General features: G+C 40.8%; 6 protein-coding genes across 9 annotated transcripts; 1 reads left to right on the forward strand and 5 right to left on the reverse strand.

Annotated features, from left to right (window-relative positions):
* Positions 1-35: 35 nt before the first annotated feature.
* LOC116928097 lies at positions 36-1,609 on the reverse strand. Of its 2 annotated transcripts, XM_032935177.2 has the most exons (6): positions 917-1,609; positions 690-847; positions 479-633; positions 297-421; positions 162-233; positions 36-95 (listed from the first exon to the last, which is right to left on the reverse strand). In XM_032935177.2, the coding sequence occupies exons 1-5, from the start codon at positions 1,004-1,006 to the stop codon at positions 174-176; spliced, it is 588 nt and encodes a 195-aa protein (XP_032791068.2). In that variant the 5' UTR covers positions 1,007-1,609; the 3' UTR covers positions 36-95; positions 162-173. The 2 variants fall into 2 exon arrangements, with proteins under 2 accessions (XP_032791068.2, XP_045033381.1); XM_045177446.1 differs by having other exon boundaries at positions 36-233; positions 917-1,606.
* Positions 1,610-3,716: 2,107 nt separating this feature from the next.
* LOC116928093 lies at positions 3,717-5,507 on the reverse strand. The gene is made up of 5 exons (XM_032935171.2): positions 4,892-5,507; positions 4,487-4,825; positions 4,120-4,416; positions 3,967-4,053; positions 3,717-3,907 (listed from the first exon to the last, which is right to left on the reverse strand). The coding sequence occupies exons 1-5, from the start codon at positions 5,309-5,311 to the stop codon at positions 3,824-3,826; spliced, it is 1,227 nt and encodes a 408-aa protein (XP_032791062.2). The 5' UTR covers positions 5,312-5,507; the 3' UTR covers positions 3,717-3,823.
* Positions 5,508-5,560: 53 nt separating this feature from the next.
* On the reverse strand, positions 5,561-7,980 carry LOC116933431. Of its 2 annotated transcripts, XM_045177440.1 has the most exons (3): positions 6,684-7,980; positions 6,434-6,588; positions 5,561-6,221 (listed from the first exon to the last, which is right to left on the reverse strand). In XM_045177440.1, exons 1-3 carry the CDS (start codon positions 6,693-6,695, stop codon positions 5,753-5,755), a joined length of 636 nt encoding a protein of 211 aa, XP_045033375.1. In that variant the 5' UTR covers positions 6,696-7,980; the 3' UTR covers positions 5,561-5,752. The 2 variants fall into 2 exon arrangements, with proteins under 2 accessions (XP_045033375.1, XP_045033374.1); XM_045177439.1 differs by lacking the exon at positions 6,684-7,980 and having other exon boundaries at positions 6,434-6,660.
* A 437-nt stretch (positions 7,981-8,417) lies between these two features.
* On the forward strand, positions 8,418-12,078 carry LOC116928101. 2 transcript variants are annotated; one of them, XM_045177419.1, is made up of 2 exons: positions 8,418-10,471; positions 10,911-12,078. In XM_045177419.1, exon 1 carries the CDS (start codon positions 8,418-8,420, stop codon positions 10,116-10,118), a length of 1,701 nt encoding a protein of 566 aa, XP_045033354.1. In that variant the 3' UTR covers positions 10,119-10,471; positions 10,911-12,078. The 2 variants fall into 2 exon arrangements, with proteins under 2 accessions (XP_045033354.1, XP_045033355.1); XM_045177420.1 differs by lacking the exon at positions 10,911-12,078 and having other exon boundaries at positions 8,418-9,951; positions 10,047-10,383.
* Positions 10,385-11,620, reverse strand: LOC116928105. The gene is made up of 3 exons (XM_032935187.2): positions 11,483-11,620; positions 11,195-11,358; positions 10,385-11,017 (listed from the first exon to the last, which is right to left on the reverse strand). The coding sequence occupies exons 1-3, from the start codon at positions 11,495-11,497 to the stop codon at positions 10,552-10,554; spliced, it is 645 nt and encodes a 214-aa protein (XP_032791078.2). The 5' UTR covers positions 11,498-11,620; the 3' UTR covers positions 10,385-10,551.
* Positions 11,936-13,694, reverse strand: LOC116928102 (magnetosome-associated protein MamJ). The gene is made up of 4 exons (XM_045177422.1): positions 13,538-13,694; positions 13,342-13,472; positions 13,053-13,268; positions 11,936-12,954 (listed from the first exon to the last, which is right to left on the reverse strand). Exons 1-4 carry the CDS (start codon positions 13,547-13,549, stop codon positions 12,117-12,119), a joined length of 1,197 nt encoding a protein of 398 aa, XP_045033357.1. The 5' UTR covers positions 13,550-13,694; the 3' UTR covers positions 11,936-12,116.
* Positions 13,695-16,888: the final 3,194 nt, after the last annotated feature.

Here is a 16,888-nt window from a genome sequence, read left to right on the forward strand (position 1 = left end):
CGTTGAGTGGGCGTTCTGCTTTAAGTGATTACTCGTTTAAAAGGTAAGTCAAATTCATTTTTATGTCAAAGATAATATCCATTCTTGCAGGCATACTAGAGATTATTTATAACATTTTAATAGTTTCTAATCTTCACAGTTTGAATACTTTGTACAATTACATTGATATTAGATTATGCACTTGGTCTTCTCATTTTAAAATCATATGCTGGATTTCCAACTTCCATTCGCACCTATTAAACATTGACAACTAGAATTAGAAAAATGATGTCTGTCTAGTGTTTTTGATGTCTTACCAATCCAGTGCTCTTTTTAGGGCCACAGAATCCAATTAGAGTTACTATCAGACAGCTTAAGTTGACGAAGAAAGCAATCGTGCTAAACACCAACAAACCAAACTCGAGACTCATCCAGACCTTACCTAACATTTAAATTTGCGATTAATTGATTGAATCTTTCGATACATTTTACAACTTACAATCTTCATCCGCCCCATCGTATGCGAATGGAAGCGGTGGATAGCAAATTTTGTAGAATTGTCGTTTAATGTAGAATCCTACTATTCCGGCAATGCATCCGCTGATGCTAGCTCCGACAAGAGACAGAACATTGAAAGTCACCGTCGCTAATAACCTTTAAAAAATTTTCATTTTTATTCAGAATGGATAGACATGTTAATGAAATCTTACTGATTTCGTCTTCGTTCGTAGCTGCCACAAATCCCAATAATTCCGGCTATGCCGTAGCAGCAGCCTGCCCAAATGCCGGCGAAAACGTAATCGAGTGACCCGATATCGTCATAGTCTGGCCCTTGACCGAGGTTCGTGTAACCAACAACTATCGCAATCTGTTAGAGAAAAAGGGTAAGTCTTTTTCAATTCAATCATCAAAATTCTTTGAGGTGTTGTTAAATTACCGTAAGAACGCTTGAGAATGCCCATAGAAATATGTTTGAAATGGAAAGTCCTCGAAGTCCTCTTGGATGTAGACGAGGATATGAAATCATAATGGTGTGTACGCTCAAATTTGCTTCTATTCGTGGCACTGAATACGTAAATACTGAACGATAGGCTATACAGTTAGGTATTTAGACACGACCTGCCTGGACGTGGTTGTTATCTTCTTGTCAGTCGATGTCTACACACAACGTTATCGTCGAGAGGTGTTTTTTTTTTTCCTTCTTTAACGCCAACACATTTTATGTTTTGAGAGAATTTTTCTATCCATTTATTATATTATTATTCTACTTAATTCTATGGTTCGAGATTCCACAATGGCTAGATTGTTAAACTACAGGGTTTTTATGATGGAATCGAGGGTCGTCAATCAAAGGTCATGCTTGCTAAAGTTGGATACCATTTTATTACTTTAAGTAGATTATGGTACGTTCCATTGCCTGTTCTTTTCCTGTACTTAAAAAAATGCGTTAAGCTGTTAGAATTGTAAGCTTTTTATGTCAGTTGTGCGGGTACGGATGCACTTGGGATAAATCGGTGGGGCACTAGAGATAAATTCGTTCACTACGTCGGACTCTGTAACACCAAATTGAACTGCGTCATTGCTGACATTTAGAACTGTGTACATTATCATCGTGAATGCGTTACTATGTTATGGTACTGATTACTCATCGATGAGTTGTCTTACCGATGTATCCGTATTGCCAGCAAAGTTGTGTCTGTTTCAATAGCCAATTTTTGTTTTTGTGTGCTATTGTCTCGATAAGGTTGCTAGGTAAAATGCGATATCTTTTAGAATGCGTACATTCGAGATACGAATATCGACCAAAGACTGAAACGACTCAGTGTAGTGTGTACATACGTCCGATTCAATCATGGTGTCGTACACTCGTCTTAGTCCGAATTTATTCCGAGGACTGTCCGTTACCAATATCGTGCTGTGGATCATGTGCACCGGCCTGGTGGTAAGTTAAATTTCACGAATTGAAATTTTCAATTGAAATATTTCATTTTGCTCATTTTTGTTGCTGTTGCGCAGACGGCCATCACTATTCGCTATACAAATCTAGGGGCTGGATATACGGCAAACTCAGTGGGCAATTTAGATTATGTCTTTGCTGGATTGTGGTCCAGCTTATTTTATGGAATAGGTGGACTAGTTGGATTGTGTGCCAGCTACGAATGCAAGAAACACCAGTAAATGTTTCCAAACTGTTTTCCTTATGCAAGTAATTTATGTTTCAATATTTTCTAGAATGAAAGTAGTGGCCGTTTTGTGTGGTCTTGGATTTTGCGGAGCTATAGCCGCCGCTGGAATATCTGGCCACATCGCCGTTTACATCACTGAAAATAAAGATGACACTAACAATACGATTTGCCATCCAGACGTATTCTACCCTCCCGTGTTCACCGAAGTGCAGCTGGAACAAGACTGTAAGTTAAAACCTTAAAAAATTAAGGGAGTTAAACGTCCATTTTAAATCGAAATTTTTGTGCTTTCAGGTAAAGTATGGGCGATTCTAGAGTACATGTTAATGTCCTACAGCATCGCTGCGACTGTCATCAATGCCATTCTATTAGTGTCCGTCGTAATTGCGGTGACTGGACCGAAAAAGCAAAGTAACTTTGTCTGAAGTTATATCCTTTGTCTCAAATCCCGATCTTTAGAAAATCATGTTAGACATTTCTATGTCGCGTGCATGTCTGACACGTGTCACGCTAAAAAGGATGTGTTTCGAGTTTTATGTTTTTATATTGCTCTTGATGCCATTTAAAAAATGTCTTAAAGATAAGAGTGGTGGTCACGTTAAGTGATAGTCGTTAATGAGTCATGACACTGCCCTATCGGTATTTATATTATTTAGCGTCACTTGATATTGATTTTTCTTCAAGTTTTGTTTTTTCATGAATTCAATTGTTTAAGAAAACAAGTCAATGCTTTGGATGCCTTCATTTTTTAAATGGGAAAAATGTTTGTAATTTCTTTTCCTATTTACCCGAAACACCTTTTTCCCATGACCTTTTCAAATACAACTGTGTGGTCTTACGGTGTTCATTTCAAAGCGTACATTTCCAATATCTTTGTCGACAAGAATCCATCTGATTAGTTCCTGTGGGCAACCAACAAATTCAAAAGTCACTTAAACTAATATTAGTCGAAACGAATTGCATCGGACAGGAAGCGTGACGTTCCTCACGCATCAGGTGTTGTGAAATGTACTCCCGGCCATTTGCGAGTATATAAAGTCTGAAGGAGAAGGAAAAAACGAGTCTCACACTTTAGATAAAGAAACATGAAGATCATCCTGAAGCCGGTAAGAGTTTCACTAAAGTTCTTGTAAAACGGATAAGTTGAATCATTTCATGTTTCAGATATTTCTGCTGGCTGTTTTGATGGCTGCGAACGGATCCCCTTACAACAGAGTTCGGTAAATTAACAAAATTAAATTTAATCACTCGAAACAAGTTTTATTAATACACCTGAAATTATTTAATGCGTAGGAGGACTGCACAATTCGGTGGAGTAAACACTCTGCCATTTTATTTGAATGCTCTTTCGACATGGCTATCGACGTTGAACAGCTTCAACAACGGGCCACAATTCTATTCGCCCGGCTTTAACGGCTTTCTGCCATTAGTTTATTCGCCTAGTTATGACTCTAACGGCTACCGCCCTTTTTATTCTTCTATCCCTTAATGTACCTTCTATTAATTACTAACTGCACTCACCTAACTGTACCGTCGACTACTGGGATCGTATCGACCATAAACGGCAGTTTAATACGTTAAAAGAAAGAATAATACAGTCAATAAAATTGGAAAAAATAATTATTTTCTTAAGAACTGCTGATTAAGTGGGAAAAGAATTATTGAGCGTCCAATGATGCTCGATATTCCGTCTTGGCCATATCCATCAGAACGATCTCGTAGGTCAGTATAGTACCGCACATCTACGACACCATAATAACAGTGAGAGTTCTGTGGCTTATATGATTGTGACGTAACTTACGGCTATCAGATAACTTTTCCCCAGCGTGAAGAAACCACAGCCAGTAAAACCCGATGGCAAGGTCAGTTGATGAACGAATCTTTTCGTCTGTCAAATAGAAAATCCCACATAAACTATATCGATCACCACGTCAAGGAAAATACAAGTATTTACCATAAGCAGTTCGAGATCGTTGACCCAAAAGACTTTTCCAGATTGTTCGTAAAGACTTCGTTGGCTTTTGAATTTTTCTCGGTGGATCATTTCGGCAAAGAGAGAGGATGCAACAAAACGCACAATCTGATAAACGGTGGTGATTGCAGTTGCTGTTAAAACGTGACGTTTGTCTTGCTCAAGGAACAGAGTGGATTCAACCCTGGAGCCTGTGAGGATGTTAATTTGCAGCGTCAGGTGAGCAACAATACTCAGACTTCCTATTAAAATGATTGGGGAAAAAATGTCGTCTGCTTCCTGATTGAATAGAAAATGAAGGGGTTAAGAATTTATTGTTTTATTGGAAGTAGTTGAATTCATTTTAGACCGATATTAAAGCTTGAACTTTCCAGTAAGCTAGTCTGAGACTTTCTTTGGCTTCGAGTTCCAGTAAAGCCCAACGTTCGATTTTCCTTCGTAGTTGTTCTTGGTAAGCTGCAAAGATTAAACTTAAATGAATAACAGAAAAGTCAACAAATGGCATGAATCCTGCAGCGAAAGGAGTCATCGTCCAACGGAAAATGACCAGTGGAATCGAATGATCTTCGACGTTGACTGTTGAGTTTGAAGGATAGCAAATGTATTTCAGATTGACTGCTAATTCATTTAAAACTGTTGCTGCTCCTCCAATAGCTAAAACAATCCAGCAATACACAGCTAAACGATCCTTGATCAAATTCAACTAATCCTTTTATCTATTTTAACGATTTATGTATTTTTAAAAATCCTTTACTTGCAGGTAACAGTCGATGGTGGCCAATTGTTGTTCGCATTCGATCATTTTTGTAACAAGAATCGATAGCCTTTTACCCAGGTAACAGAAACAAATGACTGAAGTGATGAAGACGTTAAGACAAATCGAAGATCGATCTGCAATTTCAAGCAATCGCCCCACTATATCACTGCTGTTTTGTGATTCTAGTGAGGGCAGGTTATCGAAGAGGAAAGCCGTGGCTAACAATACGACACAGCCCGAGTAAATTCTCGTGAAATTTAAACTACGCCACCACGACAATTCACGAAATTGTTGGAAATTGAAAAGCTTAGAATTCGATTTCTTTGTGAACTTCATTGGCAGCAAACCAAGTGCCCTGTAAATGATCAGGTAGGGTATCAAAGCCCGTAACGTAACTGTCGACTTACTTCTACACATTGCTAAGGTTAGTATTCAAATGAAGTCATTTCACTTTGTGATTAAAACAGTTATAGTCGGCTCACGAATCGATAAAGGCAAGTGCAATTGCGACAGAAATTCAAGTAGCACTTTTACACTTAATAATTCATTGCCATATACAATGCAAAATGGATTCTAGTGGAACCCACTTGAAAAACATTACGCCTGTTGACAGAGCATACTTTTCGTGAATAGTTTGGAAGAGGTTAAAAAAGAATTTACACCATCTTCTTTGTTGGACATGTATTGATTGTACCCTGTACAAGTGATGATTGTTATTCCGCTCAAAGCGACAATTTTTGAACAATGACAAAAATAGTAATTAACTTTCATCCGGAAAAATGTGACGTCGTTAATGTCTGATGGCATTTTGAAATGTTTTGATATGATTTAATTAGTTGATTGGGTTTTTCAGCATCATCACCACACGCCATAAGACGGTAGGTAAGCCAATTTGTAGCGATAGATTTGAGAAGATCCATTTTTAGTTTTTCTTCGTTTAGGCTCGGAATGATTTGCTTTTTTCAACGTGTACACTTTGGTAAAAAGCGGGACGTGAATGGAAACTGCCGGCTCTTTATTTATGAGAGTTGGCAGCGGTGGTTCTTTCGAAACATTCTCAGTGTCTTTGACAATCATATCTACTGTTTTGATCGTTGTGACTTCCTGTGGAATTCTTTCTTGATCAAGAATGTCTTCCTTGTGCGTCACAGTTTCGACAGTCTGGACAACAGAAGTTACTTCCGTGACACTATTCGATACCTGGACAGGTGGGGAGTTGACAACTGGATCGTAAATATGCATAGGCATTAGTTCAGTCTTGGCCCGGTATCCTCTCTCATCCGCTTGGTAAGTCACTTTGTACCACCGACCATCACCGCTGATGTAACTGTCAGAATGCAATCAGTTAATTTTAATTTGTTTAATCTTAGTTTGCATCATTCCATCGTGTACTATCAGCGTGTTTTTAATGGCGTATAGAATCTTTTAATCGTTTTGTACAGTTTTGTAAGCTGCGCAACTTGTCGTTTGTTAAAATTTTAATCGTTTTCATTGGTCACGATGTTGACCACAATTCCGCAATGGTGAGAAGAAACTAACCTGTAAAATCCTTGCACAGAGCGTCCGGGTATGCCAGTCTCGTGACGTGAATGAGTGTCCGTTGTGTAACTCAAAATCACTTGATTATTCGCACGCGAATCCTGCGTCAAAGGTCTCGCTACAGCTCCCAACACAGCGATGACGATGGACAAAATCTCGAGAAAACAAAAGCCCATCTCAATTAGTTCTATTTGTTTACTAAACTTTTTCTTTCAATTAAGTGAAAGGGAATTTTCAAAAAGAGACTTACAGAGAGGTACATCTTACAGTTTGAGTAGTTGGTCGTTGAATGAGTCGATGGCAATTCAGCCAGTTCTTAAACATGGGAAAGCGTCCTTGCATTCAAGCGCATCGTTTGTTTTATAGAGGGGTACCGCAATCTCTTATATCATGGAATTCTTTTACCGCGGTCAATACACGTTACTCTATGGCTGAGAAAATAAAAAGGGAATTATACGTTACACCAGCAAAAAAGGGGGGGGGGGGCGAAGATGTCCAGCAATTTTTTTTTTCAATTCAGAATTAGATAGTAGTGCGGTTAAATTCAGCTAAAGGCGCTAAAGAATATCCGTCTTTTGTTTTTTTTGAATTTCTCATCATTGAACTTCTGTCAGAACGACGACACTTTAAGACGACCTTCCTTTTTATTTTTGGATGGCCTTCGCGGTTAACCCGACATGTCGACATAGTCCATCATCGGCTCATCAAATTATCCGTCATGTTGACATGTAGCGCTGGCGATGCACGGCCCAGTATATTCTTCTGAAAAGAGCCTTGGTCAACAGACCAACGACTAATTGTAGAAGTAGGCTATGAACGCTTGGCCGATTACTGACGTAAAAAACAATGACTTGGGGAAGGTCCTGTTTCCTGTTTTATGTTTTTTAATTTCTTGTTTGTATTCAAAACTGCTGCAAATGGCTTCTAATTTCAGCGTTTTTTTTTATTGAGGAACATATACAAACCAAATGCCGATGCTTTTTAGCTTGCTGGTCATTGGCGAGTGAAAAATTGGCATGTCGTTATCGTGAGGGTCTTCTGTCCTGTGAATGTAATTATGTGGGCGCGTGCCATGGAAAATGAAAATACTTTGGTAAGTAAAAACAAGTCCCCAGTTAACCACTCTCTTTTTCTTGGAATATCTATATGTAATCATTTTCGATATTGCTGACCGATGCTCCATTGACGAGTAATGCGTCATCATTCAAAAACGACTCTGCAGCATCTTCAACTCAGACGACAGGACTACGGATATCCAAATTGCTTCTTCCTAGAAGTCTATACGCAGGCAAACGTTTTATGGCCGACTCCTTTTAATAGTGCGATTTAAAAGAAGTTCGATCATTCTTGTTTACCAAAATGGAATGGAATGTTGTTCGTCGGCTGATGGAATTTCACTTGCTCTAAAAGGTACGTACCGGTACACCAAGCGTTCTTATCGGCCAATAAGAACGCTTGTCCTCTATTCTTCTTATGGATGTTCATCTGTCGACTGAAAATCTCCAACTTTCATCTACTTGATTAATGTAAGATTGATTTCAAAATTTTAAAGATTTGCCATCTTGTGTCGCATCAATAAATTAGCGCTTCATTTGTCAAACAGATAACGTAAAGCAAAGTTTAATTTTTTTTGTGAAGAATTTCATTACATATCGAGGGAATTAATATGCATGACGTGCTATGTGTGACGTCAATAGTCCAGGGAAAAGGTCACCTGACGACCGTTGGGCGAATGCATTAATTTGTCTGCTCATCATTTCCTAGCAACAGAATTCCCAAAGATAAAATTGAGACGTCGACAAGAAATCCGAACCATTTCCCGTGTGATATCCGAATCATCAATGTCCCCGTTGAAAAAATAAGACACAACAATTGTCGAATCGTACAGTCAGCGATTCCGGTTCACCCTTGGATTCCAATCAGTTTGACGTTGAAAAAGGCCCCAAGTACCCACTCTGTGATTTTCAAATCGACACTATTGATTATGGCGTCCACGAAGGTGAACACAGTTGATGATTTCTTCCAAATTGTGGCTAGTGGCTCCGTAAGTGACCTGTTAAAAATAATCGAAAAAGAAGGACGTGAAAAATCCACTAAGCTGGCCCAGTCCTACAATGAAATGGGGGCAACACCTCTGTTGGTAGCCATTGGCAAGAAAGATTTCCAAGTGATGGAACTCTTGGTCGAAGTGATGGGAGCTAGCATCGGTCAAATCGGTCACTTTACGTCGAACGGTGTCGATTACGCCGACTGTCCGCCACTCTTCGCTGCCATCGTCTCTGACCAACTTTCGTTTGTCGAGTACTTGTTCAAGAGAAAGATGACCAGAGATAAACCATCATTGGATTTCGATTCCTTCTTGTCGAGTTCCATAACCTGTCGTCAGAAAATCAACATTCTGAAATTGATAGGAGCCACTTACATGCTATCAGGAAATTGGAGTTCATTCTTGCATGGATTGTCATACTGGAAGAAGGCCATGACACTCACGAGTTCTACTGCTGACGTAGAAAAGTGCCAGATTCCCAACACAGTTCCTGTTTTTCGGTTTATGGGCAGTACTTCAGAGTTGATGGCATTGGAACAAATGGAGCGAATGGCCAAATATGAAACGGTATTCGATCAACGATTCGTGGTAGATCAAGTTATCAGCGTCATTCAACGAGTTATGATCGATATGCAGCTCTTCCCTAATATGTTTATCATTTCACACTTTTTCTGCTACTCTTTGGCTCTGTTGCCATCCCCACACGAGTTTCAGTATAAAACTAGAGACGAGCTTGAATATCTATCTAACGTTGTAGTTTATACATTAGAGTTGCTGAAACTGTGGTGGCAAAAAGAAAGTCCACGTGCTACAGAGCAGGATTGGCATGTCAGTGAACAAACCATTTGCCATTCTTGGAATTTATTTGAAAGCCTGAGAACGGCTAATTACGTGTTGTCGTTTCGCGATCTGATGTTTGCGTTTGATTTTGCTTTCCAACATTTGCACAGGATGTGCACAAAATTCTGGCCAGAAGACAAACAATTTCGCCCTACACGTATCGGTCAGTTGACAAAATTGGTGCTTGATATCTCTGTGTCCATTTTTGGCAGGCTCTCCCGATTCAGTCAAGAGGAACGTCAGCAATTTAAACAGAGTCTCTCTCATTATGTTCGTCTTTCTCAAGGATCAGGAATAGACAGGCCAAATCTTCTCCTTAAAGCATGTTGTCTCAGCTATGTTTCTCGTCAGAGAGAAGCCGATTACGAGAAGTTCGTTCAACTATTCTTGGATGCTGGAGAAGATCCCAACGCAACTGACAGCCAAGGCAATACTCCACTTCACTGCTTGCTGGCAAAGAACCAATATGAATATTGGCTTACAAATCCCTGGGACAATCCAAATAGAGCAGAACATACTTCAGTCGTCAGCCTGAATTATGTGGCTCTTATTAGACTTCTGTTGGATTCCGGATGTCATGTTGATCAACCCAACGAAGCCGGAGAAACAATTTTGGAATTGCTAAAACGAAGTAGGAAAATGCAAGAAAATTTCAACAAGCCCTTCGATCATTACCTCGAACTAGTGATTAATACTGTCCTACCCCTGACTTGTTATTCTGCCCAGGTCATCCGGAAGCACAACATATCTACAGAAGAGCTTCCTCTTCCTTTGCAGTTGTTTGTTCGACGACACTGAAGCAAGTGAAGCATCCGGCGAATCAAGAAAATAAAAGTTGAACTAGTTTTGTTTTCAATTTGACCTGTAGATGGCTCCGTATGTATTACGTCGTACGTTCATGTTGCACCATGTGTGCTACGTCCGTTTCAAACCACGACAGTTTTGTTTCCTTCGTTTTTCTTTTGAAAAACAGGTCCTCATTTTTGTTGGGAGCAAGTGGTGTACCCTGATTATGCCCCCCTGCATTAAACCTCGAAATAAAATGTGAATTGACACTTTGCAACTCAGATTTTAACTGTATTAACAAGGAAAAGTTTGTCATTGTTGAATGTCTCCAACAGGTGACGAACAACAATGGACGACACCCACCGGTGAGTAATCGTACAACAGTTGGTAGGAAACAACCTTAGAAATCAACAAGAAAGTTTTAACGAAATGTAGAATTGACGATCTAAAGAGCATAGACGTAGATCCCATCCACAAAAGGGTAACCCAAATTGTAAGCAGCATCATAGTTTAGTAGTACTTTTGGTTCTTTGAACCTAATTTGACCTTTCGATTCTGGTGGCACCAAAGTTTTGGTTGCTTCTTGTTCAAATGTTGTGGAAATAACAGGGTGGGCTGGAATTTTGAATTGAAGCTCTGGTACCATTGACTTGGGTTCTGCTGCAATGGATTCTTCTGTCGAGGATGGAAGAATCCCAGAGTTTAAGAATTCCCTCTGAGGTTCATTCATTTTCTTTGTAAACAAAACCCCTGCTTGAAATTTAGGTGTAATCTTTTCTATGATTCTTGGTCTTCGTGTCGTAGGTGAAACATCTTCAGTCTCCACGACCAGGGCAGTGGACGTCACGCGGTATCCTCTCTCATCGGCTTGGTAAGTGACTTTTTGTTTTCTTCCACGAGAATCGACGAAACTATTGTAGAAATAAATAAGACATTTAGAGAGTGTGATAACGTCATCACCGTCTAACTTTCTCCTGTTAATCAGGCCGAGCTTTCGAGAGAGAAAAAAGCTTTTTATCCCCATCCATCAAACTCGTAAATAAAGCGCATAAACAACAGCTTTTAAAATAGCAAAAGAAGACACTTGCGTGTAGAATCCTTTCACTGCTTTTCCCGGTTCACCGGTCTGTAAGTGGCTTCCTTCTGGCCCGTTGTACAAAACTGTGTAGTTGCCAGCATCTTCTACCGGGTTCCTCCCCGCGGGGAGATCGGATGCTTCCGCCGCCGCCACAAAACACGCGAAGGCCATCAGCTAACAAAGAAGAAGATTATAGACACTCACAACACGCAAACAAAAAGCGAAAGGTGAAAGGGACGTATAAACACTCATCATCAAGGTAGCCAAACACAGGCCGACACGAAGCACTTCGTCGTACCTTGAAAAAACACATCCTCCTTGTTTTGTTTTTTTCTTATTTTCGGAAACTGGGGATGCTTCGATGCTACCGCTGCCAACTCACTTTATAGACTGTTGCAAGTCGAGTCTTTCTCTTTCAGTTATATAGCCTTTCTGAATGCCGATGAATATGTGTGGCGTTTTTCAATTGTATCTCTTGAAAGTATCAGACAGTTTTAACATCATCGCGCAGAGCATTCGGCATTGGTGAATGAGACGAGGCGTTGATGAAAACCGAGAGAAAATGTCCAGTCCTTGTTGGTCAAACCTTTTTGAATTTTGAGTCTTTTGAATCTGGGTTAGCTGCGCTTGTCAGTTCTCTAGAAAATCCGATTCTAATCGCATCGCACCTTTCTCGGCTTACGATTTCACCTTACCATTTTTCTTTTCGCTTCCGTACAAAAACAAAGAAAGTAGTAAAACTACGATCATATTTCTTATCGAATTCGTTTATTTTTTCCGTAACAGTAGCGAAAACAGTTAAAAGAGATTTTGATTCGGCGATGCGAGAAGGAATAAAAGACGAATCAATTGGGTAGTCGGAGATGACGGGGAAAATGAATTCGATTAGATTCAGGAAAGAAAAAAAAAAGGAGGGGCGTAATCGAGTTTAATTAAATTGCGTAAACGTAATTACCTCCTGTCAGAGGATAAGCGACGTTGTAGCCGTAAGCGTGAGGGGCAGCGTAATGAAATGCGGGCTGGACGAATCTGGCCGGAAGGCTGTAGTAAGCCGCGCTGGACAAAGAAATGGGCACGGCGAAGACTGCTGGCGAACTGGGTTTCGATTCACTTTCAGCCACGGCCGACGACTGGACGGGTTCAGGTATGGGTTCGGCAACAGGTTCAGCTGCGGGTTCGGCAACAGGTTCAGGTTCGGCGACAGGTTCAGCTGCGGGTTCGGCAACAGGTTCCGGTTCGGCGACAGGTTCAGCTGCGGGTTCGGCAACAGGTTCCGGTGCAGGTTCAGCGGCGGGTTCGGCAACAGGTTCCGGTGCAGGTTCAGCGACGGGTTCGGCAACAGGTTCAGGTGCAGGGTCGGCAACAGGTTCAGCGGCGGGTTCGGCAACAGGTTCAGGTGCAAGGTCGGCAACAGGTTCAGGCACAGCTGTTTCATCGACACGAGCAGCAACGACATCTGGGCTCGGTTCAACCACAATTTTAGCTACTGAATCGACAACCGTCTCCGGAATAGGTTCAGCCGCAGTTTGTGAGGCAGCTGGAGCGACGGGCGTTTCTGGAACAGGTTCAGCCGCAATTTCAGCAGTCGATGCGGCGGCAGTCTCCGGAATAGGTACGACGGCAACTGCAGCAGAAGCTTGAACGACTTCGGCATCACTTTGACTGCTGATTTCAATGGGTTTTTCCTCTTCTTGGGTTGGTTTAACGCGATAGCCATTTTCATCGGCTTCGTAATCAACCCGTCGAGACCTTCCCTCACTATCAGTATACCTTAATAAAGCCAATTCAAATTTAGAAACGTGTTTTTAAAAATTGGGAAATTCAACGCCCGGTAAAGGCGTGAAAGTAAAAAAAAATGTAAATTATACGTGAAAGATCCTTGGACGGATTTGCCCGGCTCTCCCGTCATGTAGTGGCTGTGACTTCCGGGAGCATCGTATTTAAAGACGTAACCCGGGGCGGCTTCCAGCGAGCGAACAACAGGGACGGAAGGGACGGGCAAATGATCTCCTGTTGCACGATAGCCTTTCTCATCCGCTTCGTACGTCGTCTTGTATTCCATCAAACCGTCCAAACTCCGGGAACTGTACGATTTGTTTTCAGTCAGGTAAATTGTTTTTTAAAAAAAGAATGTAAGGCATAAAACAATTGACTTACGTGTAATAGCCAGAGACGGATTTACCCGGTTCTCCTGTTTGAACGTGACGACCTTCTGGTCCGTCCACGTTGATCGTGTACTGACCCGTTGGTGCGGAAGACGCGGCTGCTATGACGCAGATCAAAATTACCTGTGGGGGGGGGGGGTAAGTAAAGTCATTTATGGGTTGTAAAAACTGAATTTTTGTCAACTTACTGCTCGAATCATTTCACTTTTGCTGTTTAACTGCTGGCGAAGAACAATCGCTAAAGAATCTCTGGCCCCTTTTCGAAGCGATTGCCCGTCTTTTTATACCGGTCTCCAGTTGGGGTCGTCCCAATGACAAGTTAAAACAAAGGAATACACACAGAAAAGAAAAAAAAAAAGTAATATCACTTTCGATTGGAGGAGAAAATTTAGAAGAGCGGCCACCAGCCACACCTTCCGGACAGGTGGACACAATGGTGAGGGGTGGGCGCTAGCAACTAACCTGTACAAGACAGCCCCCGCTCCACTGTTCGAATTCAAAATTATTGCCCGTCTTCCATTTTTCTTTCTTCTTCTTCAAGATCTTAAACAACAACAACAAAAAATCTTCTTTCCAGAAGCAATCTGAAGGTCACAAGCCCGGTCGCTGCTCGTGGCCGGATTCGTCTTCCGCATAGTAATGAGCCCCCCACCCCCCTTCTCTCGTCCTCTCCTTTCTCCCCTCAATATCCAAATTCTTGTGCTAATCATTTGTATGATCAAGTCAGATATTCTGACGAGTCGATTTTATGATTCCATCGCTTTCTATTTTTGCAGCAGTGCCATTTCACGTCAGTGTGACGCTCTTCCGATTTATTTTTCAATCGAAATGCGAAAACAAAGAATTTTGCTGCGACATTTCAAACAACCTTGACTATCAGTGTAAAAAGAAAAAAGAAACAAGAAGATGCGATCTAACTTCTTGAAATTCCTGCTCGTGTTTAATGCAAACGTTCCCTGCTATGTTGTTGTTTGTAATTAGTCCAGCCTTGATAAACATCCGCGTCGCAACATCCGCTTCCAGCGCTCTTCTTTATTTGAAATTTTACAACCGCAAAATTTGGATAAAAAAACATCAAATTCTTCGCGTCGTGTTTGTCATTCTAGTGCCCAGTAGATTGACGTCCATCCTTTCGTCCTTGCTCTTACTATTTACACGAGGCGCTTGAAATGAAACCGAAAGTACAACAGGGGAACGTCGCTATTTCATTATTTTGAAAACACCCGTACTAAAATTGGCAGGTGGATACCTCCTGGCTTCTTCTTTTGATTCAATAAATACCCATTCGGCTTGTTGTCTAAAATACTGTTGCATGTAATTGACTGCCAAGTCCTTATATGAACCAGGTATATTCATCGTTCAAGATGGACAAGCTTTGACAGCCCTTGCCTAAGATCTAATGCGTAGGCTTCAATGTCAGAGCGTCCCATCATTTTTTTAAAGGGTTTTTTGTCTTTTCCTTTTCATCTTCTGTTTGTCTGTTTCATTGCTGACCACCATGGGTTCTTTAAATTTACACGACAGTGGTTTATGTCAGCGTCTCGTCATCCTTCCCCGTAAAAGAAAAGGTATGAACTTTGATGTAGTTGTCCTAAAAAAAGAAAAGTCATTTAGAAGTTTCAGTTTGATCGTTTGGCAGATAAAGATGGTTTTATCAGCAACTTGTTTCACCAAGTATGTCGAACGATAGTAGTATGTTAGCATTCTTTGGAACATCGTCTCCGTTGCTCTAGGCAAAAACAACTACAGCGCAAGTTGTTTGACGTTAACATCCTGACAGCATTGAAACAAGATCTATGCTCATTTTGGGTTTATTCTTTGTAATCCGTTTTTTTGTTTGGTCTAATCCGAGTTCGAAGGTTCTTGATGAGTCATGTTTATGCTTATACGTCACACTCTGTGGAATATTCATTCCCTGTAATCGCTGTTTCTTATTCAAACAGAATATCCAGTAGTAGAAAAGAAGAGTCAACTACCGTTCATCTATCGCAGCTTCGATGACTTGCAATCCTCGTTGTGTCTTCATTCACAAATCGAAATGTGTGAGTATTAATTTTAATTATAATTATTTAATAATATTATTATTATTATTATATAATGATTTTAATTATTTTAATATTATAATGATCGTTTGTGATGCACCTTTGTTTAATGTTTTTCATTTTTCTTAGGTTTGCGGTCGTGTTGGAATAGAAAACCTACCCAATTTTGGTAAAAGATTAATCAGTAGTTGAAGTTCTCGAAGTTCAGTTTATGGAAGAAAGAAACTGGAAACGAGGTAAATAAATTGACAATTTATTTTTGAATTTTTTTAAATTTTCAGTTGAATTAATGGCGGCAAAATCTACTAAGTAGACAAGTGGACCGACAAAAGTTGTTACGGAACCAGATTTAACTATTCCAATCGGCTTCCAAAATCAGAAACTGAAGCCAATCACTGGTCAGAACATCGTCCGAAACCTACACCCGAGAAGGAAATGGAAGACGTGTAACCACTGACAGAAGCCGCCTCGGAGACGATAGTCAATTAACTCGTGTTCCAGTTAAACCTGATCTTGTCATCCAACAAGGCGACAGTCTCATCCAGCTTAGGTCGGAAGCCGAAGTCTGATAAAGTGAAAGTCGTTCTAAAAGCTTGATCCAAACTGAAATCTATGGCCGTCAAAGAAGACTGCAAAGCAAACTTGGCAAGGTGAAAGGATTTGAATGAACTCTAAACCAGACGATATTCCACCCGTGTCTGGCTCAACGGTAACTCTATAGTTAGCTGCGAATAGGTTGAATAAAGTTAAAACCATTTTGAAACCCATTTGGAAATGTAGGTATAGCACGTGTGTGATTGTGATTTCGGGTGTTTATCCCTCGTGTGCAGATGCAATAGAAATTGAAATTGTTTCTGCGCATTCGGCTATGGATTTCGTGAGAACCCAACCGTAAGATACGGTGCCTACATGCGTGAAGTTCTTTTCCAGGTGCGTTCGGTTGTGCCGTTGAAATATGCACGCAGTTTTATTAACTACTGGAACATAAATATAACCATTGTTTTATAGGAATGCAAGAGAATCGATAGGCTACATTCTACATGGAACGATGAATCGGATTTGGCCCGTGGTACGTGACGGACGACTCTTTACTGGCAATAAAATTCCAATGCATCACGTCCTGAATGAGCTGTGTCTCTCATCGACGTTGCTCTCCATTCGGGATCAATCCTGGACAGGTGCGAGACCGTTTTGCCTGACTCATGCTGGCATGAAAAGTCTTCTAAAGTTGGCCTTTATCGCTTGTTTAATTTCTTTCTCATTGCACAGGTCCACCACAAACCTCGTGGCACACTGCCAATCGATGTTGTCGAATTGTTTTTCATTCAGTGACCGGTTTTTCACCACCGAATGTCGCTACTGGCTGTCGCCTTTTCAAGTTTTTATCAGGTAAACATCAACATTTTTGTTAGTATCCTTTATAGACTCGTGGTTTGTGCACGGAAAGCTGCGCTGCATAACCTTCGTTAAGGAGATCTGTCTATCCCGGTGACATCT

Source organism: Daphnia magna, linkage group LG7 (genome assembly GCF_020631705.1).
Source record: "Daphnia magna isolate NIES linkage group LG7, ASM2063170v1.1, whole genome shotgun sequence".
Taxonomy (NCBI): Eukaryota; Metazoa; Arthropoda; class Branchiopoda; order Diplostraca; family Daphniidae; genus Daphnia; species Daphnia magna.